The 24,028-nt window shown below is 43.3% G+C and overlaps 1 protein-coding gene and 2 long non-coding RNA genes across 3 annotated transcripts; all 3 read left to right on the plus strand.

Annotated features, from left to right (window-relative positions):
* Positions 1-237: 237 nt before the first annotated feature.
* On the plus strand, positions 238-3,159 carry LOC121864640. The gene is made up of 4 exons (XM_042363752.1): positions 238-368; positions 1,068-1,153; positions 1,427-1,664; positions 2,340-3,159. Exons 2-4 carry the CDS (start codon positions 1,084-1,086, stop codon positions 2,431-2,433), a joined length of 402 nt encoding a protein of 133 aa, XP_042219686.1. The 5' UTR covers positions 238-368; positions 1,068-1,083; the 3' UTR covers positions 2,434-3,159.
* Positions 3,160-8,843: 5,684 nt separating this feature from the next.
* Positions 8,844-9,653, plus strand: LOC121864641. The gene is made up of 2 exons (XR_006088625.1): positions 8,844-8,987; positions 9,532-9,653. It is a non-coding gene; the product is annotated as an uncharacterized LOC121864641 (long non-coding RNA).
* Positions 9,654-21,934: 12,281 nt separating this feature from the next.
* LOC121864717 lies at positions 21,935-23,345 on the plus strand. The gene is made up of 3 exons (XR_006088644.1): positions 21,935-22,041; positions 22,489-22,627; positions 22,928-23,345. It is a non-coding gene; the product is annotated as an uncharacterized LOC121864717 (long non-coding RNA).
* Positions 23,346-24,028: the final 683 nt, after the last annotated feature.

Raw genomic sequence — 24,028 nt, forward strand, 5'->3', positions numbered from 1 at the left:
TCTACCAAAAGGGGAGTTCCCGCCTCCTCTCCCGATTACACCACCTTTTGCAATTGTAAAACCCTTTAAAAGCACAACGGTATAGTAACCGATATTATATTCTTAGATATTTTAGGCCGAATGGTTTATTTAGTGAAGGTTACCTGAAATACAAATGTAAATAATAAAATTTCTGAGGTTGTTATAGTTATATAGTAAGAAACATCTGGCAGCCGCACCAAACGGCTCGTATATAAACTCCGGTAGTGCGGCTGTAGGAACATTAGGCTGGTATTACACTCGCTTAGGTACACGATAGGTGCCATCGTCAGCTCAGGACACGTTAAACGTCTTTTACGGCTTTTTCCACACTGGATATCTACACCAAAGTAAGTTTCGTGTATATCACGGTTAGTTTCACCAACAAGCACATCAGCAGCGTCTTCCCCAGGTTAATATTTTTTGTATTTACCTGAAAACAGAAAATTAAGTACCCGAACTATCAGATATCTCACTTTACATAAAGATAGTTGTCTCTAAACAACTAGACATCACTCTTTTTATTAAGATCTATAATTCAATAATCAACGACACCAACTCAGAAATCAGATCTCTTGTTTCTTCTGACACTGAAACTCGTATTAGTTGACCGACCATCTTATATGGCGGTTTAAAACAATCCTAAAGTTGTAGTGTTCAGGGATTCATAGCAAATTATATTAAGAGGAAAAGATATTACGATGCATAAGAAGTCTCACATGTCAAGAATACGAAACACGTGCGTGTCTTGCAGTGTCAGAGTACTAAACACGTGTGTGTCTTGCAGTGTCAGAGTACTAAACACGTGTGTGTCTTGCAGTGTCAGAGTACTAAACACGTGTGTGTCTTGCAGTGTCAGAGTACTAAACACGTGTGTGTCTTGCAGTGTCAGAGTACTAAACACGTGTGTGTCTTGCAGTGTCAGAGTACTAAACACGTGTGTGTCTTGCAGTGTCAGAGTACTAAACACGTGTGTGTCTTGCAGTGTCAGAGCACTAAACACGTGTGTGTCTTGCAGTGTCAGAGTACTAAACATGTGTGTCTTGCAGGTGTGTCGTCGCAGTCATGAAGCTCAACAACAGAGGTCTACAAGTCACATTGAAAGATAACAGCGGGGATATTGTCACATCTTTAGGTAATTGACTCAATCCTCAGTGTTTCGAACTGGTCCAGTGAGACTGAACCAGTTAAATAAGACTGAAATAGTCAAGGAATACTAAGGTTTCAACTTATTCATGTAACCAATAATATACATTTTATGGTTGTTCAAATATACAATAAAAGTATTAAACAGAATGTAAGAAGAAAAACTCAAGACTGAAAAAAAATATCATCTAGGGATCTGTAACCACCAAAACTCCGTCAGTGTTGGATGATACTATTTTTTTCCTTCCACTTTCCCTAACAGATAGTGCGGGTCCAGCACTCTGGCATTTACAGTGTCAGATGATGCTGCTTTCAGGGGTCCAAGACGAAATAATAGGGTCTAGGAGGGGAACACAACTGATCCTTCCTCATGTCAACAACTCGTTGCCACGGGACCTAACCAGCGCCAATCCTGGCCAACATCGATGCCGGGATGTAGCTACCACTCAACATTATTTTTCTGGCAACATTTCACGGACAAATTGGACAGACTCCTCGAGGTAAGGCCGACTTTCAACCATGTGGTTCTAGTCAAAACCGAGAAATGTCATTTATACTTTACGAGTACCTGTAATTCTTATTAGGTTTCTCAGTCATTTCTTTTTTTTTAAGCTTTCGTATAATTCATTCTCACTGCCTTTCTTTTACACGTACCTTTTTCTTTTAATATGAAGTATCATTACCTTCTTCCCCAACACTAACTACTTCACCACCAATTTATTTATTTACCGTTGAATAATCTATTTCAAATTCTTCTTCTTGGTCATTTTATATCTTTCTTCTCACATATCCAGTTCTTCGCCCCACTTCCTCCCGCACCAATCTTCTTCCTTATATAAGAAACGAGGCAAAATATACACTGTCATTGTCTTATATTAGGGGCGCCGGTGATAGAACAAATATACACTATCATTATCTTTTATTATGGGGGCCTATTGTAGAGTGGTACAGCTCTCGCCTCGCAAGCGAAATAACGCGGGTTCGATTCCCGGGCAGGTGGAAAGTTGTTTGGAGCTTTCAATAACTTACTGACAAAAACCTATGACTCTTCAGGCTTCTACGCCCTTGACAAAAAAAAAAACCTATGACCCTTCACACCTTGCACAGGATGTAGGAGAGTGCTTAATAAAAATAAAATTGTGTGATGCAACTGACCTTCTCTTTCTTCTCGTCAGCCCATCACCGAGGAACATCAAGTCTGATATGTTCGACATCCAGCCCAGAAAGAAGCGATCCTGCAGGGAGCTGACGCATCAGGTCCCGGTATAACGGCTCGTGCAACCTCGACCCGTAAACAGAAATCCAAGATGTGACTTTGGATAGCAGGTGTGTGGGGAGCGGACCATTACACCTCAACCTGCATGATGAGCTCCTACAGGATACGTAGGATTGCGGGTCCTTCTTTAACGAATGACACTGACCTGTACTACATATCCAAGATGTGACATTGGATAACAGGCCCTTGGACGACGGACGATAACACCTGGACCTTCCATACAGTGCCAAGTAAACCACCCTCCTACAAGAGGCGACCTTCGACGACAGCTTCGAGTGGAGTGGACGACCTCACTGGGACCTACATGAGGGGCCGAGATGAGACTTCGGCTCCAGGTTCTGGCAGAACGGACGTGACACCCGGAGTCGTTATAGAAGGTCTCATTATAACACCCGGGAGGGAACCTAAACACCCTGGCACACATCTGGTCCTGGTATGTCGGATGATCACACTTGATGACGTCCAAGATAGATGAGCTATATCTCCAACATGAAGAAGGATGTCTACTTGTCTGCAGCAATTAGCTCAGCGTTGTACTTACAATCCTAGGAAGAGATAATGTTCTTTCTAGTTGTCAATGTCACAACCGTAGATCATCAAGTCCAAAATATATCAACTAGTTGTCTCAGGAACTATTAAGGCACCAGAAACTATTACAAATTTCTCATTACTGTGAAGAATGATGTAGTTATGTGTGTAATAAAACAATGACAATACAATTATTTTTTTATAGCCTAACGATTCTCTGACAATAACACTAGGATAAGTTAGTATTTTTTTCGCACAAACTTTATGAAATGTAAAAATATAAGTTATTTATCTCAAGAGCTTCTCATATTTCACACCAAAATATATTCGGGCGTGATGAGGTGAACCCGGTGTTATGTCGAGTTAATCTCCTGTTAACCCCGTGTAAATCATGTAGTAGTTCTGTGTTAATCCTTTTTTTTTACGGGATTAGCCCACACGGGCACAGGTCACTGACCCACATCGGGGACTGGGGGTGTAAAAATAATAATAATAATAATAATAATAATAATACAGAATAATAAATAAAAAAAATAAAAAAAAGATCAAAAGTGAGACACAATATTCTGTATGTATGTTGTGTTGCCAATAGTAAGAGAAACAATTGAGACCCTGCAATTGTGTGTAAATGAGGCAGAAAGTCAGATCAGCAACCTGGGACTTGGTCACAATTTTTGTGATGCCATATGGCAGCAGGGTCTACCATTAGACAACACATTATGCTTCCAATATCTTCCCAGGCGGTAGTACCTCCCTGTTTGGTAGCTGCCTTGAGATAAATGTATAGTATATATCAGGTGCCTACAGTAGAGCTCAGGTTCTCAACTGGCTCAGCCATGTTGCTAATATTGCTATTATTATCCACTCTGTGTCTGTTTTTTTCTGGCTAAATAAACTGATTCAAATCAAAACTTACTACTGTGTTAAACCTAGGTTAAAGCTGTGTTAATCCTACGTTAATCCCGTGTTAATCATTTGTTAATTCCACATTATTCATATGTTAATCCCGTGGAAATACCGTCAGGAGAGGCGGCCGACTGTCGTCAACCCAGGGTAATGTCGACTTTGACCTTGCGTCAGTCAGTCCTTGGGCGGATGTGAAACTGACGTCACCAGTCAACTTCTAGGGAGAAAAACGAATCGTACAAATTTTTTTGTGTTGTAAACGTTCATTTTGTTTATCATTCGCCACTTATCAGCTCAAGCGCTCTATCCAGTGTTAGTACAGGAGGAAACCAGAGAACGGGAAACCTGTGATGTTTGTTTGATAGTGAGGGTAACACTGGGTAACACCCTTCTCACATGCGTCTGGGTCGAGACTCACACGTGACACGACCAAACATCACAGGTTTCCCAGCCCCCGGGTCATGTATTCTCTACTTCAAACGTTTATCTAATTTTAAATCAAAACGTTTATCTCTTGTCTCCTAAAGAATATTAGATAATGCCTTTCTTTTTATTTAGTGTTCACACGGAAATTATTTTGTGTTGTAATGCCGATAAGCACGTGTTGTTGTTATGATTATTATTATTATTATTATTATTATCATTATTATTATTATTATTATTATTATTATTAATGTGTGTGTGCGCACGTGTGTGTGTGTGTCACATAGGGTGGTATAATGCGTCTAGTGTGGCAGCATTATGTTAATGTTAGGATGCAGGCACTGCTTGCTTCCTCTCGCTTTCAGCTACCGCCGCTGGCTAGCCCTCGTGGTGAACAGGGAAGCACCATGCCTAAGTCTTCCCCTGCCAATACACAGCCTCTTCACCTTCAAGATTTCTGCTGTGCCTCCTCGTGGCAACACACGGTAACTGGGTGTCTCGTGGGCCCAGGCTAGACCAGCAGGGGATCTCGGAACAGCAGTGTGCCCCAGAGGGACGGCGCATATGCCCACTGGCATGTGGACATGCCCAGACGCCTACCAACCACTGCCCCGCTGCCTTGCAGATTAACCTTGGCAGGTATAAGGCTACGGGAGTAAAGCCCGAACGAAAAATTTGCAGTGGAGCCCCGCATCAGGCAGACATGCTTACAGAGCTCCAGTAAAACCCCAACGACAGTATTGGCAGAAGAGGTGACCAACACGGGAACCCAACGGATGAAAGCACTGCACGATGGACAGGCGAATATGGTGAAACCCAACAAACTGGGCAGTCCACTGCAACTCTCCCTCTCTCCAGCCGTTGTAACTATCTGCACCACTGGATCAGGAAAAGAGAGAGCCAAGATGTGTGGTTGCAGTCTGCACTCCTGCCTCACCACATAAATCAATTCGCACAGCCATCATCCAGCTCATCATACTTCTGATTATCATCAAAAACCCTATACCCCAAAAATTCATATGGCGACAGACGAGTGGCGACGGGGATAGGCAGAGATGACTGCCGGGATTATTTAGTCACAACTCTGCACATGGACGGCATAAATAAGATGGTCATTTATGCACTGGGATCTAGGCAGCAGTGCAATCCGGTCCTGTCTGTGTGACTGAGTCGCCCTTTCGAAGGGCCACCCTGCTCACCCCACATGGGGAGGGGGCTTGAAAAAGTGCCTAAACATAGCCTGCCTAAAGAACCAACCTGCTTGGGCAACCGCACCCAGTAAGGTCATCCTTATGCGGTCGAAAACACAATCATAATCACAGATCAAACCAAAAACAAACTATACAACCTCTTATGGTCGCTGCATGGAATGTCAGGACCCTTCTGGATACTGGCACAAATGAGCGTCCTGAAAGAAGAACCGCCCTTGTGGCAAAAGAGCTGTCATGGAATAAAATCGACAGAGCAGCCATTAGTGAATCTCAGCTCCCAGACGAGGGTCGACTCAAAGAACAGGGGTCTGGCTATACCCCCTTCTGGAAGGGTAAGCCCACTGTGGAGAGAAACCGCATTTATGAAGTTGACTTTGTCATTCGCCAATCCATCCCACACAGGCTAACTGAAATGCCTGTTGGGATCAACGAGTGCTTCATGACGCTCCGAGTCCCACTGAATCACTCATGCCATTCATTCTTCATCAGTGCAGAAACCCCAACACTGGATGCAGAAGATGACATCTAAGAGGACTTTTACGCCGACCTTGAAAGAGTGCTAACTTCTATCCCCAGAGAAGATAAGGTTGTGCTCCTAGGTGACTTCAATGCCAGAATTGGAAGAGATGCTTACATATAACAAGGAATCGTGGGGAGAAACGGAGAAGGTAAGTGTAATCCCAACGGCCTAATCCTCAGCAAGTGTGCTGCACACAACCTCACATTCACCAATACCTTGTTTTGGCAGGCCGACAAGGTCAAAGGTTCGTGGCAACACCCACGATCCAAACACTGGCATCTCATTAACTACATTATTGTCAGAGAAAGAGATCGTCGAGATGTCCTCATCACCCGAGCCATGCATGGATCAGACCAGAGGCACTGATCATCGGCTCGTCAGAGCCAAAATCACTTCACGTCGCCCCAAAACGGTGAAGGCAGCAAGTCTCCAGAAGACTTTTTAACACTAAGCGTTTGGAGGAACCAGCGGTAGCACATGATTTTAGAGAGCAGCTCGAACATGGACTGATAAACAACCCGACAACAAACAACCAGAACCCGATGCCGAATGGGGTATTCTCGACACTGTCGTGACAAAAAACAAGCAGAGACCCTCGGCCAGACCGAAAGAATACACCAAGATCAGTTTGATGAAAAGACCCAGAAACCAACGTGCTCGTCGTTGATAAACGTGTTGCTTTCACTGATTAAAAAACAACCCTCAGTCTGGGATCAAAGCTGATACCTTCCACAAGAAGAAAGCGGCGGCCCAGCGCGAACTTCACAATCTCAAGAACGAATGGTTAATAAATAAAACATGCGTAATGCAAAAAGGTGCTAGTGCCAATTTAGCTGGCGTGGTGGACATCCAGTACCGGATGAGGGTACTTTTCAACGTAAGACGACTCCAGCCTGGAACAAGTGTCGGCAACTTCCATTACTGAACTTCAGTATGCAGACGACCTCACCCTTGTCGCTCACACTGAAAGCGACCTACAGGACATCCTGAACACCAACACAGATGCGTATGCACACTTCGGCCTTGAGGTGAATGTACGTAAGACTCGGATTCTTTTTCAGCCTGCCACTGGTTCAGACATACCTCCACCATCCAGGTGAACGGTACTAACCCCTCTCTAATGTTACCCACTTTCAGCATCTCGGCTCCCACCTGTCCACCACCGCGGAAATCGATAGAGAGATTCAACATCGGATTAGATGTGTATCTCAAGCCTTTTTCAGACTCCATACCCGTGTCTTCAGCTGTAGGGAGCTGAAATTATCTGCAAAGTTGCACGTGTATCGAGCAGTGGTCCTCCCCACCCTGCACTGCAGCAACGAGACATGGGTCACATACAGGAGGCACCTCAAGGCACGTGAAAACTTTCATCAACGTAGTCTACGTTCCATCCTCCGAGTTCGCTGGGAAGACAAAAGAACAAATGCCAGGATTCTCGCTGACAAACTGTAGGAGCATCGAGGCTACCATTATCCATGAACAACTATGTTGGACTGGCCATGTTACCCGCCAAAGCAGCTACTTTACAGTCACCTAACGATTGGTAAACATAAAGCTGGCGGGCAACTGAAAAGGTATAAGGATAATCTTAAGACAAACTTCAAAGTGTCAAATCGGCCCCCTCACCTGGAAGACGATCACTCCACACCGTAACGCTTGGAGGAGCACCACATGAGGTGTCATTACTTTCGATTTTGCCTGACTGCATACCTAGGCAGACAAGCACCAGGGCCGGAAAGACGCTGTCACCGCCCCTCCCGCACGAGATGTAGCCCCCCACACGTGCCACATCTGTGGACGACCCTGGCAGTCCCGTATCTGCCTCTCGAGTTACCTCAAAACTCACCAACGAAGGTGACATCCTGAATAACTCACATCATTGTATCATAGCTGGATGATCGTCATACTCGATTCCGAGTGACAGCAAAGTAGTAGTAGTAGTGAGGCTGCTGTGCATGGTGTGAAAGGCTTGTATGGTATTAGAGGCAGGTGTGGTGTGAGAGGCAGGTGTGGTGTGAGAGGCAGATATGCTGTGAGAGACAGGTGTGGTGTGAGACAGGTGTGGTGTGAGAGACAGGTGTGGTGTGAGAGACAGATGTGGTGTGAGACAGGTGTGGTGTGAGAGACAGGTGTGGTGTGAGAAACAGGTGTGGTGTGAGAGACAGGTGTGGTGTGAGAGACAGGTGTGGTGTGAGAGACAGGTGTGGTGTGAGAGACAGGTGTGGTGTGTAAGGCAGGTGTGGTGCGAGGGGCAGATGTGGTCTGAGGGGCATGTGTGGTGTGAGAAGGTGTGGTGTGAGGCAGATGTGGTGTAAGGCAGGTGTGTTGTTAGACAGGTGTGATGTAAGAGGCAGGTGTGGTGTCGTATGATACCACGCCTGACACCATGCCAGCTTCTCTGACAGGTATGGACAACAGTACTTTAAGCCGCAAAATGATTAATCCCGTGAAGCACATTTGTGGTGACGTATGGGAACCCGACAGGATCAATGGCCGGTGATAAAACGTATGAAGACCAACACTAGTCGTCCGTACACATATGACGCAACCCTTCCCTGCAGTGAGACTATCTTCCACGTCACATACAGTATATGGAGTCTCGATTGTATTTACATTGCTGGATAGACGAAATTTCCTTTGTGTGAATAAAGGAAAAAAATTAAATTTCTCAAAATACCATAGGGGCCTACTTGTGAACCAAAACCTCCATCTATGAGCAGTGAAAATGGAGAATTCAAGAGGTGAATGGCAACTTACTGAAGGTCAACAGATATATACAGCAGAAACGTCTCAAAATCTCCAGTGCCCAATTAGTTTCTCAGTCGTTCGGTTGTACATCACATAATTATATTCCATTTACAGCAGAATATAGAAAACAATATGCTGTTGGACGATGATTACTCAAAAAAAATTATTATTTTAAAACAATCGTCTGGCACCCTCTGTAGTGAAGATTACGGTGAGTTTTATGTCGGCATTTTGATAAGTTTGTGGATCGAATCATGTATTGTGGGATTGCCTATAGCAGCAGTGTCTGTTTTTTCTTTGGTCAATGATTTTAGTTTGTATACATTTCATATTTTATATAATTGTACTCACAAGAATATCATCCCACTTATTAAATTCGTTGCCGATGTTTCCTATCAAGTGTCATTCTTATGTTACTGAAGCATGTACTGTACACTGACCCTTGGCTGAACATGATCGTCTCATACAGGTCAACAGAACGTTGCTCCTCACACGTGTGGTGTCTAGCAATACTTTCAACGATTCTTATCTTCAGCTTCCAAATATATTAGTAGTCATTTTTGTCACCATTTTTGTCGTCATGTGTTTGTTACCATGTTTGTGTTTGTCATCATGTTTGTGCCTGTCATCATATGTGTGCCTGTCACCATGTTTGTTAACATGTTTGTATTTGTCATCATGTTTGTCATATTTTCCAATTAGTGACGGTGGCATTATATTGTTGATGCAACTGACCTTCTCTTTCTTCTCGTCAGCCCATCACCGAGGAACATCAAGTCTGATATGTTCGACATCCAGCCCAGAAAGAAGCGATCCTGCAGGGAGCTGACGCATCAGGTCCCGGTATAACGGCTCGTGCAACCTCGACCCGTAAACAGAAATCCAAGATGTGACTTTGGATAGCAGGTGTGTGGGGAGCGGACCATTACACCTCAACCTGCATGATGAGCTCCTACAGGATACGTAGGATTGCGGGTCCTTCTTTAACGAATGACACTGACCTGTACTACATATCCAAGATGTGACATTGGATAACAGGCCCTTGGACGACGGACGATAACACCTGGACCTTCCATACAGTGCCAAGTAAACCACCCTCCTACAAGAGGCGACCTTCGACGACAGCTTCGAGTGGAGTGGACGACCTCACTGGGACCTACATGAGGGGCCGAGATGAGACTTCGGCTCCAGGTTCTGGCAGAACGGACGTGACACCCGGAGTCGTTATAGAAGGTCTCATTATAACACCCGGGAGGGAACCTAAACACCCTGGCACACATCTGGTCCTGGTATGTCGGACAACCATAAAAAAAACTAAAATAATTAAGTCTTCCGTCAGCTAGGAATTATTTTTCTTCTACTGTAAAAACTTCAATGAAATGCATAAAAATTGTTACATGTTCGTATAGTCTTCGTCCTCCTGTACTGTGGAATTTGGAAATTTTCTTTAAGGAGGTGAAAAACTGACATTCAATAAACAGTACAACACATTAGGTTAGTATCTTAGAATTATCCGAATGATAAGGCCCATGTTAGGGGTCGAGATGAGGCCCATGTTAGGGGTCGAGATGAGGCCCATGTTAGGGGTCGAGATAAGGCCCATGTTAGGGGTCGAGATAAGGCCCATGTTAGGGGTCGAGATAAGGCCCAATTTATATTAAAATATCATTACCATAGTGAATTTAAGCGTTTTCTTTACCCATTGACCTGCCATCTTACGAAAAAATTCCGACCGTCAACTCCTCCGTTATCATCACCTATACCTAACTGTAAGTGCGAGCCATTTCAAAAACGGTCTAGGTTGGTGTGTGTCAGTGAACATGGTGGGTTAAGGACAAGTGGAGTAGCGAATTATTAAGTACACTTAAGGTTTTTTTTCCATTTCACGAGTAGAGTATTCCATCACAAGCGTCCTGGTGGTATAAGGTGATACAGTGCACCATGACTAACAACATAACTATCACATGTTTCCCCTAGAGTCTAGGTTATTGTATACTATCCCTCTTCCCCCAGTTACCATCCTTTTAATCCTTTCCCTCAGTCTCCTCCCTTCCTTTACCTACCCTGTCATCCTCCTCTCCCTACCTACCCTCAGTGTGGGGGGGAAGGTTGACCACAGAGGGGGGGGGACCAACCGCTATCTCCTGACACATTCCTCTCTCTCTCTCATTACCTCGACACGAAAAAAGGAGTAAGAGTAAGAAAATAGAATTAAAGAATAAAGAAGAGAAACAGAGAAATAAAGGACAAAGAGAAATAGAGCAAAGAAATAAATAAAAAAGGAAAAAACCTCATAGCTTGTCACTTTTTTCTCACGTGATGGGTGATATTTCTATGACCTCCACGCGCCTCTTAATTTACACAGGTCATTACTAATTGCCCAGCCCTCAGTGGACTTAACCTTGCACTACCATCACTGTGCTGTCACTTGAAATTGAGTATGACGATCATCCAGCTATGATACAATGATATGAGTTATTAAAGATGTCACCTTCGTTGGTGAGCCCAAGTGCCTCAAGAGGTCGATACGGGACTGGCAAGGCTGTCCACAGATTGCACGTATGGAGGGCAACAACTAGTGTGGGAGGGGTGGCAGAGGTGTCTTTCCGGCGCTGGCGTTTGTCTGCCTTGGTATGCAGTCAGGATAACTCGAAAGTATTGACACCTTCTCGTGGTGCCAACACAACCACAACGCCTTAAGTTACCGACCTATATGAGCCAGTGTCAAAGAGTAATCCGAGAAGACCGGATAACTCACCAACTGTTGTGATGAATCACTACCCTGGAACACGATCCGCAGATTGGTTAACATCCAGAGTCCCGATTACCGCTGGATAGACAGAGGTAAATAGCATAAAGAAACTTGCCCATAGTTTCACTCTGCTCGGAGATCGAACCCATGTCCATTTGCTTACGAGGTTTGCATGCTGACCATTACACCGCACATATACACATACGTCTTTAGACACTGATTAGTTCAATATCCCTGGATTGAAACATTAATTATATATGATGCTGACATCAAATGGACAAATTACATCATCATGGAAGCTCACCACCACTTCTTCCCTGAGAAGTCCATCAGTCTATACCGAGCTGATCTGGCCTGCATCTCACCTCAGACTATAAGATTTACAGCAGTGAAACAGGACTTTTCATCTCAATGATAACATCCTATTTAAGGTTCTTCGTAACAAAATCACCCGCGAAACACGCGCTCCAAAGAAGTCTTACTGCCCCGTCAACCTGCAACATCTGAACAAACTAATACTGCACTGCAATCATTTTGCAGCTATAAGCTCCCCCAGCTTAAAACACCTTTATACTAGCTTAGCTTCCACCCCCACCCCACTGACCCTATGCAGGAATTATCACCTGTTGTGCCGTTAAGTAGCAGAATCTTCTCACCTGTTGTAGAGTGGATTAACAGAATTCTCATCTGTTCTGGAGTGGGGTAACAGAATTCTTACCTGTTCTGGAGTGGAGTAACAGAATTCTCATCTGTTCTGGAGTGGGGTAACAGAATTCTCATCTGTTCTGGAGTGGAGTAACAGAATTCTCACCTGTTTTGGAGCGGGGTAACAGATAGGGTTGTTCGTGCTGTGGTCGTACACAACCATGTCATCTCCGAACTTCTTCAGAGACAGTGTGATTCCAGCCACCTGCCGAAACACCATCAGTTACTTGTTATTTCTTTAATTAAAAAACAAACGTTCGTACAGTATTGTCAAAATTTATCACCTGAAGATTTGTCTCACCAGTTTATTTCTCAACCTAAACTAAACTAACCTAACCTAACCTGAAGATTAGCCCCAGCTTATTTACTTTAATATTATCCACACTAACGCTTACCTAACGCTAATCTGACTAACGCTCACCTGACCTGACCTAACCGAACTTGTCTCACGCAGGACAATGTGCGGCTCAGAAGTAACACTAGCCACTTCGTTAAATAATGCCAGAACATAAACTACTTTGGATGTAGTAGACACTGAATGAACCTATTTTGCTATAGCTGAGGGCGACATACTGCGCCCACGAGTCTGACCATCGGTTGTTTTCGAGGAACACCTGAGAACCTGATCTATTGGCATATCAGTCCAGATTCTTGACCAGTTCACGTCAGATCTTAGCGCCGTGTAATAGCGGAGTCTGTTGAACCTGTATTCCTTTGGTTTCATTGTAGTCTCTAGTTTGAACGTTTACTGCAGGTAAAGTTTAGTTGACTTTGCATAATGAAGGTCCCAGGCTGCATGCAAGTACACTATATAAGTGGAGCCTTCAGTCACTACAGCGTTCTCCTCTTACTAAAAGCTGCATGATGTCAACAACCTTAATATAACGAACTCACAGCTGCTCAGATCAGTCACGGGAGCCTGTGTCTTAGGAGAGCCACAATTCCCTACAAAGCACTAGACTGCACGACAGTCTTCCAATGTGGCAGTGTTCTCAAGAAGAGGTACTTAACATACCTTCAGGTCATTCTTCAGTTTCAGCATATACACGGCCACTCGGCATACACACGGCCACTCGGCATGCACACGGCCACTGGCGGGCACTGGCATGCACGGCCACTCGGCATACACACGGCCACTCGGCATACACACGGCCACTCGGCATACACACGGCCACTCGGCATACACACGGCCACTCAGCATACACACGGCCACTCAGCATACACACGGCCACTCATAGTTCTTCCGGCCATAATGTGTCCTACAGTATAGCGCCCGTAAAGGACTGCAGGGTCTCACATCCGGGACACGTCATGGGGTAACTATATGTCAGTATTTTCGACAGTGAAACCAGTGTTGATTACTTGACTAAAGAACAAGATATACAGCAACTTCATTCAATGTCACCACTCTGCAAAGCTGTTACTCTACAAATCACAACTTTCGAAGAAATGACTCTGGTACCTCTACTTTCTATGAGGAAAATTAAGCTCATTCTACATGCATCTCGTCTCCTTGATGAACACAACTTGCAAACAGACACCTTATCGCAAGGACCATTTTGAGTCGAATCAACCCCCCCTCCCCCAACCCCATGCGCTCCTCTCAGACCCAGACTTTCATGAAATATCTTGTGTGAAGGTGTGGAACAACTTACCCCCACCCATCCGAGCTAAGACTACGCTCCCTTACTTTAAATCATCTCTTAAAAAATATCTACTGTCTAAGTATTAATATTTTTGCAATACCTACTTTATATTCTTACCTTTATTGTACCACCAAAACCATTATATCCTGTAGTGTTAGGTAGATATATAAATTACCATAACAATAATTATATATCAGCAGTCAAGACATGATCCTGATAGTTTTTGCCCTCTTGTTTCACCTTAATACAACCCTCACTTATAATAATGTATATCAACTCCAATGTAAAATATGCATATACTTATAATATAAATGTAAAAATAAAATAGTGATAATCTTGGTTATATTCTGATACGTTCTATTGTAGGCAGTAGGCAGCTACCAAACAGGGAGGTACTACCGCCTGGGAAGATATTGGAAGCATAATGTATCGTCTAATGGTAGACCCTGCTGCCTTATGGCATCACGAAAATTGTGACCAAGTCCCAGGTTGCTGATCTGACTTTCTGCCTCATTTACACACAATTGGAAGGTTTCAATTATTTCTCTTACTTTGACAACACAACATACATATATTGTTTCTCACTATTTTTTTTTCAATGTTTTATTTCTATGTGGTTCTTAATTATTATTATTATTTATTATTATTATTAGTATTATTTTATTAATTTATTTTTTTTATTTACTATGAATTATTATTATTACTACTACATTTTCGCCCCCCAGGCCCCGATGTGGGTCAGTGACCTGTGCCCAGGTGGGCTAATCCCCGTGGGAAAAAAAATCGTGTTTTCCCAACCCAAAACCCCGATTTCCCAGACTCACCTCCATTATCGAATTTCCGCCAAAAATGAAGGTCAGATTCGCTTAAAACACACCAAAATACACTGGAAAAACATATATTGATTAACCCCTAGTGATTCTTGTCCGAAAGACAAAATTTACCGGATTTTTAAAGGTTAGGAAACGTTAGTCTTAGTGGGGTTTTTTACCCTATATTTCCCCTCTACTTTAAAGCCCTGTCTACATTAACAAGTAATATTGGTAATTTTATCGATTAAAATAATCGAAAAATATAAATTTCCAATGGAAACGCTTAAAATCCTAAAATTCGCTACATGACCGAAACGATAATTTTACCAACTTATTTGGGTTATCATAATTCCTATTATGATCACTCACGAATCTTTACCCAGATTTTTAATATATAGGGCCAAATTTTTTAACCTTCTCTTGTTTCATAATCATATAAACACCCAACACTCCCTTGGCTCTGTACACCACTGTTACGAGGCTGTCAACTATGGTCGAGTATCAGGTGGATTGTGTTGAGATATACCCAGGTTTGATAAAAAAGTATACCCAGTCATACACTTACCATGAAGGGTAGAGAGAAGAGCGGCAGCCATCGCCACATCCTTGATAAATCACCGCCACATCCACACCAACAACACCCTTCCAAGGCAGGAGCCGCGGGACTCGAAAACGTGAGGCAACTCAGGCAGTAGCCGCAATTAGATTATTATATGAGCTATGGAAAGTAAGAGGAACACATGATTGACGAGCTGTATCCAGTAACTGGTAACTCAAGATATTTCCACCGTTCGATTGAAAATAACATTTCATTTGATAGTTAACAAGAGATGGCGCTGATGTTAGCTTCGTCTACAGGAAATTGTTGTTATCTGCTGCTTTAATATATTATATGATCGAGTTAAATACCTTATTCACAAAAACAGTCATTTTATCTGATAACTTAATCTACCCAATAGACTTATATAGCTGAAAGCCTAAGCTGAAAGCAAATTAATCGAAGAACTTTCTATTAAGATTCAATTTCTATGACCTTCAGTTGGGACTTTTATTTCAGGAAGTACTGGTGTTGAACCCAAGCAAGGCTTAGTGGTACCAGTCTGAAGCAGCTTGAAAACACTACTTGAACACAAATATCGAATGAGTTTGGGCCTCGAATTACTAGGAAATATTTACAGGAGATATTTTTAAGATGGTAAGAAGCCAATGTAAGTTCTTGTCAGTAGTAGGTCAAACATACATAATTATACTTTAGTTTTTATATGATCTGATAGGTGACAAAGAAAAGAGATTTTTAACCACACCCTGCAAAATACAGTGTACTTAGCAAATGCTGCAGCTTCTGAGAATGTGGGTGGAGCGGGTTTATTACTAAGAGCAGAGACGTTACCGAGAACAAATTCTGGCTTGAATGTCATGTACACTAATACCGACACGTTCCTGGATAAGAGGGAGGAGTTTGAAACACTACTAAGAGTACACCAACCAGATATTGTAGGAGTTGTAGAACTGTTGTACAAGAACAGGAGAATCGACCCAGAGGAATGTGAGTTCAGTATTGCTGGATATGACTCATTTACGAACCTAACTCAAGAATCCTGCAGGAGGGGTGTGGTTATCTACGCTAGGCAAGACCTTAGAGCCAGCCAGGCGAGGGTACAGGGAGAGGATGTTTTTGAAGAGTCCAAGTGGTGTAAAATTAAATTAAAGGGAGGGGACTTACTTATCGTCGGGTGTATCTACAGATCCCCGAACTGTGGCCCACTAAATCAAAGGAACTTAAGAACCTTAATAAACAATGCGGCGATGCTCAACCCCAGCCACCTCCTTATCATGGGGGACTTTAACTATGGCGACATCGACTGGAGAAACGAGTCCACCCCGAATGACTTGAATAATCCTGCTACTCTTTTTGTAGAAACTCTGAGAGATAATTTTCTGTTCCAACATGTGAGAGACCCGACACATTACAGAGGGGAACAAACACCCAAGCCACTTGACCTCATCATAACAAACGAGGAGGGTATGGTGGCCAAACTGGAACACCTTGCCCCAGTTGGCACCAGTCACCATACAGTGTTGTCATTCAGATTTAACTGTTACCTAGTTCAAGATAAGGCCAGGCCAAGGTGCAAATATTACAAGGGAAATTACAATGGGATGAGGGAAGAGATGAGGGGTATCAACTGGCCTGACTTATTAAGGTACAAGAACGCAGACACTACGCTGAATATCATAACTAGTAAAATGACCCATTTGATCGATAAATATATACCCAAGACCAAACCCAGTGCTTCTAGGAATACGAGGGGATCCCTACACATGAACCATGCGGCGGTCGACAAAATTAAGAAGAAAACCCAGAAATTCAAGACGTGGGTTGGGTCAAACGATGAGCAAGACAGGAGGATGTATGCAAGAGCCAGAAACCAAGCAAAGATAGAGTGTAGGAGGGCTGAAAAGGAGTTCCAAAGGCTGGTTGCACGCGAGGTCAAGTCAAACCAAAGGCGTTTTACCGCTATGCAAAGTCGAAATTGAAAACGCGAGTAGGAGTATCAGACCTGAGGCTTGAAGATGGTAGTTACGCAGATTCTGACCAGGATAAAGCTGAGGCATTGAACAGCTTCTTTTCCTCAGTGTTCACAAGAGAGGATGCAACTAACCTTCCTGCGTTTGAGGACAGACGGTTCGACACAGCACTGACCCACATTGTGTTCACAGAAGAGGGTATTAGAAATAAACTGTCCAGGCTAAAGGTCCATAAGAGTCCTGGACCTGACATGGTGCATCCTAGAGTGCTAAGGGAGCTGTGCAACGAGCTTGCAGAGCCCCTGAAGATTCTGTTTTGTAAATGCCTGGATGAACAAATGGTCCCCAGTGAATGGAAAGTGGCTTATGTGAGTCCTATCTTCAAGAAGGGCGATAGGCACTCCACGAACAACTATAGACCGGTGAGCCTGACCAGCATAATATGTAAAGTACTTGAGAGTATTATCAGAGATGCAGCGATGGAACATCTACTACGAAACAACCTTGTAAAAGATTGCCAACACGGTTTTATGCCGGGGCGCTCTTGCTTGACACAATTGCTCAAGGTATTGGATATTTGGACCCATATTCTAGAACGGGGTGGTAATATCGACAATATTTACCTAGATTTTGCCAAGGCTTTCGACAGTGTACCCCACGAAAGGCTGAAAATCAAACTGGAAGGGTACGGAATTCGGGGAAATGTCCTAGCGTGGATAGAAGACTTTCTACATGACCGCAAGCAATGTGTGGTGATTAATGGCACGAAATCGTCATCTGTACCTGTAACAAGTGGGGTACCGCAGGGTAGTGTATTGGGCCCGCTGTTGTTTGTTTGTTTCATAAATGATATGCCTGACGTTGTACACTCCTCCATACAAATGTTTGCCGATGACGCCAAGTTATTTCGGGAAATTAAGAACCAAGCGGACTGTGAAGAGCTGCAGAAGGACCTCTGTGGGCTCCAGGAATGGTCGAAGGAATGGCTGCTGAGATTCAATGTCACGAAGTGTAAGAGGATGCACCTGGGGCGTACCAACGGTAAGGAGGCGTACCATATGTCCCAACGGGATGAAGAAAATGTACTAGTTGAGACTGTGTGTGAGAAGGACCTAGGTGTGTATGTTGACAATGAGCTGAAGTTCTCGGGCCATTGTGAGAAGAAGGTAAATCAGGCAAATAAATTATTGGGTCTTATAAGAAGGTCGTTCAGATATCTAGACGGTCCGTCCCTCGTGACGATCTTCAGGAGTGAAGTGCTTCCCCATCTGGAGTACTGTCACCCCATCTGGTCCCCGAGATATGCTAGGGACTGTCAGTTGGTTGAAAATGTTCAAAGGAGGGCCACCAAGCTGGTGCCTGCACTTCGGCATCTCAGCTACCCTGCGAGATTGGAGCGCCTGAACTTGCCTAGCTTATACTACAGACGGGCAAGGGGGGACCTAGTTGAGGTTTATAAGCATCTCAGGGGGCACTACTCAGTTGAGTGTCCTTACTTGGAGCTGGCGGACGCTCGCCCCACAAGGGGTCACAGCTCAAGATTGAAGAAGCCGCAAGTCCGGAAAACCGTGAGGGCAAACTTTTTCGGAGTGAGGGTTGTAAACTCTTGGAACAATCTACCAGAGAGTGTTGTGACGGCACCGAGTGTGAGCTCTTTCAAGAGAAGACTTGACCAACACTGGAGCGGGTTCAGGTACATTCAGGAGCCGGTGCATGCCCAGTATTTGCCAACAGTGCGTGACAGAGACGTGACCGATCGCCCGGGCGGCTAGCGAGCCGACCTTTTGGTGAAGAATATAAAGGAAAAGAGTCGTGACCGATCGCCCAAGCGGCTAACAAGCCGATCAGTGGCGAAGAGGATAAAAGTAAAAAAAAAAGTAAAAGCAACAATATTTACTTTAGCATTATATATAATTAAAGCAGTCCTCGTAGAAGAGTGAAGTAGAGAACAGATAGGAGTTTAGATAAAAGAAAATGATTCAATCATATGCATAACTAAACAAGATTAAATTAGCCTTCGTCGGCATTTGAATCTTAATTTTTATTAAATTTACCATTTCACTTATTTATCAGACATCATAAACTTTAGCTCCGCCCAAGGACTACGGCCTTGCCTTGGATGACGTTTGATTTTTTTTTTTAGAATACTCTTAAGGCTTTTATGTGGTCAGGAATAACAAAATGTATGCCTCATGTTCTCATACTCCTCCAAAAGTAAGTGATATTGAAAAAATAAATTATACATATAAATATATATATATATATATATATATATATATATATATATATATATATATATATATATATATATATATATATATATATATATATATATATATATATATATATTACAAGTGAACACCCGGGAGGTGCCGGGCATTTTGCTGATGATAAAGACAAAGCAACTCAATTTTAGAGCTTATTAGCAATGCGAAGATTTTTCTTTTGCCGGACATGGTAAGGTGAATGTTTGATCGTACTGTGGACAACTGGATATTGCCTTACAATGTACGGACTTTAGAAAATACAGCAAGTTTTTCTATGCGTTAAGCATCACGACCGTTGCCGGTGAACTAAGTTATGTAACTCTGGTTTTTCTTATATTTTGGGTTATATCATCATGTGTTTTTTGTCAGACGTGGCAAGAATAATGCCTCACGATCTTCTGGATGACCTGATATTGACTGACATTGCAGAATTAAGAAACTCCAAGAAACCTTCAGGGGTTAAGTTATCATACTCACGGTGTAAGTCAACATACTCCAGGGGTTTAGGTATCATACTCCAGGGGTTAAGGTATCATACTCCAAGGGTTAAGGTATCATACTTCAGGGGTTAAGGTATCATACTCACGGTGTAAGTCAACATACTCCAGGGGTAAAGGTATCATACTTCATGGGTAAATGCACGTTAAGATGTGAGCAGCTGCATTTAAGACAGATAAGCTCAGTGTGATCATAATCTCCAGAGTAAATCTTTCTCCTCAAGACGAAGGTGGCTGAGGAAAGTGATAGATCATAGCTGCGGTGGCTGAGGAAGGTGGTAGATCATAGCTGTGGTGGCTGAGGAAGGTGGTAGATCATAGCTGTGGTGGCTGAGGAAAGTGATAGATCATAGCTGTGGTGACTGAGGAAGGTGGTAGATCATAGCTGTGATGGCTGAGGAAGGTGGTAGATCATAGCTGTGGTGGCTGAGGAAGGTGGTAGATCATAGCTGTGGTGGCTGAGGAAAGTGGTGAGACGGTTGCGGGTGGCGGGAGGAAGGTAGACTGCAGCTGTGTGCTGAGGAAGGTGGTAGATCAGGCCGTGGTGGCTGAGTGAATGGCAGATCAGGCCAGTGGTGACTGGAGGAAGGTGGTAGATCATAGCTGTGGTGGCTGAGGCCGTGGGATCACAGCTAGATCATAGCTGTGGTGGCTGAGGAAGGTGGTAGATCATAGCTGTGGTGGCTGAGGAAGGTGGTAGATCATAGCTGTGGTGACTGAGGAAGGTGGTAGATCATAGCTGTGGTGACTGAGGAAGGTGGTAGATCATAGCTGTGGTGACTGAGGAAGACAACATTGTACACATTACTGTATGTATATCTAGCAAGACATGGCAGGTTACTGGTCATAAGTCACCAACCATAAGTTACAGGTTACTGGTCGCAGGTCATAAGTCAGTGGTCACAGGTCACTTATCACTTCACATGTCATTGGTCACCGGTTACAGGTTGCAGGTCACAAGTTACTGATTATAGTTGCAAGTCACAGACCACTGGTTACAGGTTGCAGGTAACAGGTCACAGATGATCGGTTGCAGGTCACAGATCACTGGTTACAGGACGCAGGTCACAGATTACTGGTTACAGGTCACTGATTTTAGGTTACAGGTTACAGATCATTTGTTACAGGTGATAGGTCACTGATCACAGGTCACAAGCCACAGTTCATAAGTCACTGGTCACAGGTCAAGGTCACTGGTCACAGATCACAGATCACAAGTTACTTGTTGCATGTCAGTTGTCACTGGTCACAGGTGACCTTACATTTAAAGGTCACTGGTTACAGGTCAAGGTCACTGATCACAGATCACAAGTCATAGATCACAGGTCACGAGTGTCTTCGGGATAACGCGGATGTACACAGTCGGGAAGTCCTCTTATTTGTGTGTGTACTTGAGGCTTCTAAGAAGTGTCTGCGTGTGGGGGAGTGTACACTACCCCATGCCGTCTCCCCCCATTCCTCCTTTCCCGAGTTTTTTCTGCTATTCCCCCTCCCCTTGCCTCCTCCTCCCCTTCCGTCATTCTTGCATGCTTCTCCCCCACGGCTCTTTGTTACATCGTGAGTACAATTTCTTACCATACCAAGGTGACTTATTCCTATAGTATGATTAATTACCTCAAGAACTTTGTCTTAACCCCTGAGAGCGAGGACTATTCTCACCTGGAGAAGATGGCCTTGTACCCAGCGAAGATTTACTCATCATACTCACAAGGTCAGTAGAAATAAAAATAACCAAAAATAAAGGTTGCCCTCTGCAGTGAAATTCTGCTGAATACATGATGGTCAGAAGTGGCGCAACGTGTGTAAACAAGTGAATCAGCTTACCGAGTGTAAACATTGGCGCGACCAAGATGAAGGACTGCCCGAAGAATGACTGTCTAATGTAAAGTCGGTATTGGGGGTGAGGTACGGGAGGTAGGGAGTGGCAGATGTGTGTATATAAGTGGCTGAGGTAGTGGGAGACAGTCAAACCTGGACGAGAGCCGGTCAAAGGAGGAACTTCTCACCTAACTGAACCGTCATCATGTCTCGCCTGTTGCTCTTCTCTCTCCTTGCAGGTCAGTTGTTGTTGAACTACTGTGTCAGGTGTTGAACTACTGTGTCAGGTGTTGACCTAATATGTCAGGTGTTGACCCACTGTGTCAGGTTTTTACCCATCTCACCTACTGTGTCAGGTATTGATCTCCCCCAATTACCATGCTAGATTTTTTCCTATTTCATCAGGGTGAGGGTGCGACACTTCAGGCCTCTACCTCACACTAGTTAACTTCTGACCTCTGTTCACAGTACAGTTAACCTCTAACCTCTACCTCACACTACAGTTAACCTCTACCTTACACTACAGTTAACCTCTACCTCACACTACAGTTAACCTCTACCTTACACTACAGTTAACCTCTACCTCACACTACAGTTAACCTCTACCTCACACTACAGTTAACCTCTACCTCACACTATAGTTATTACCTCTACCTCACACTATAGTTATTACCTCTACCTCACAGTGGTGGTCGCCCGGGTCGCCGCTAATGGTCATGATGTGGGTCAACCAGCCACGTTTGACTGTACTCAGGATGGCTTCTTCGCTGACCACGGCCGCAACTGTGTTGTCTACTACCGCTGTGCCAACGGTGACATGACCGCGTGAGTGTACCCTTCCACACATGTACAGGGCACCTGTACACGTGTACAAAACACTTCATTACGTGAGCATAAAATCTGCAAACAAATATACAGCACTTTCACAAGTATACACAACACGTGGGACCTATGTAAAACAAAACAAAAAAACTTCCTTACGCACACGTACACGTGGGAAATTTTCACTGATACTGATAATATCTGTATTGATGCAATTTTGTTCTAAATAATAAAACAAAAACAGTGTTAATAATAATAATAATAATAATAATAATAATAATAATAATAATAATAATATCACAGGTTCGGGTGTAACAAGGGACATCTGTTTGACGAGACCAGCAGCAAGTGTCTCCCAGCCGACAGCGTCACCTGTTAGCAACATTACCGTCAAACCCCATCTGTCTCTTCGTCATGTAATCTGAATCTTTACACCAGCTGTCTCCCCCTCTATATCACATTAAAGAGGAGTCTACGCTATCTTTCTCTCTCTAAATCACGTTAGCAGAGGCTCTGCACAAGCTGTCTCTCTACGTCACATTAGCAGAGGCTCCGCACCAGCTGCCTCTCCCTCTACGTCACGTTAGCAGAGGATCTACATCAGCTGTCCCTCCCTCTATATTACGTCAAAAAAGGCTCCGTACCATCTTTCTCTTTCTCTGTCACTCAAAATCTAAATTCCCCATATTATAGAGACAATAAACTCTTAAAAACAAATAAACATTCAATTTATTACCCGAAAGAATACACAAGGATAACTGATTAATACCTTGAGAATTTAAGTTACGCATTAGCATATCTATTTTAGAGATGGTAATTAACTTGCAATCGCAAGTTGATGCTGGCCGGATTACTCGTTTAAGAGTAAGATGATACACAGATGGCCGCTCAATAGGAAGATTTTCCTTTATATCATTCAGTGTATGAGTTATTGATGCATTATTGCAATAATGATAGAATAATACTGTACAATAAACAAGTGATAGCCCTGTTCATCCAAATACTCTGTGCATACCTCGTTCACATTATACGAGGGATGAAGCCAACTAATACGTCACTTTGGTGGGTGATAATAGATAAAAAAATTCCACTGATTCAATGGGTTCTTTGTGATTTTGCACTCACACAATAAATATATATATATATATATATATATATATATATATATATATATATATATATATATATATATATATATATATATATATATATATATATATATATATATATATATATACATGTGTGTGTGTGTGTGTGTGTGTGTATGTAACCGATCGGAATTCTTATTAGGGTTGATTAATGGATGCTAATGCAGTGGAAGGGCCCCTCAGAATAACCAATGAGCACGAACAAAATTTATATATTTACTTTTTGTATTTACCGTGACTTGGACTGGTGTTCCTG

This window comes from Homarus americanus, unplaced genomic scaffold (genome assembly GCF_018991925.1).
Source record: "Homarus americanus isolate GMGI-L3 unplaced genomic scaffold, GMGI_Hamer_2.0 scaffold57965, whole genome shotgun sequence".
In the NCBI taxonomy this organism is placed as follows: domain Eukaryota; kingdom Metazoa; phylum Arthropoda; class Malacostraca; order Decapoda; family Nephropidae; genus Homarus; species Homarus americanus.

Excerpts from the sequence above, each read along its gene's own strand:
- LOC121864640 (XM_042363752.1), top strand. The coding sequence starts at position 1,084 with ATGAAGCTCAACAACAGAGGTCTACAAGTCACATTGAAAGATAACAGC. Across the intron at positions 1,154-1,426 it reads GGATATTGTCACATCTTTAG|ATAGTGCGGGTCCAGCACTC; the intron begins GTAATTGACTCA and ends TTTCCCTAACAG. Across the intron at positions 1,665-2,339 it reads AATTGGACAGACTCCTCGAG|CCCATCACCGAGGAACATCA; the intron begins GTAAGGCCGACT and ends TCTTCTCGTCAG.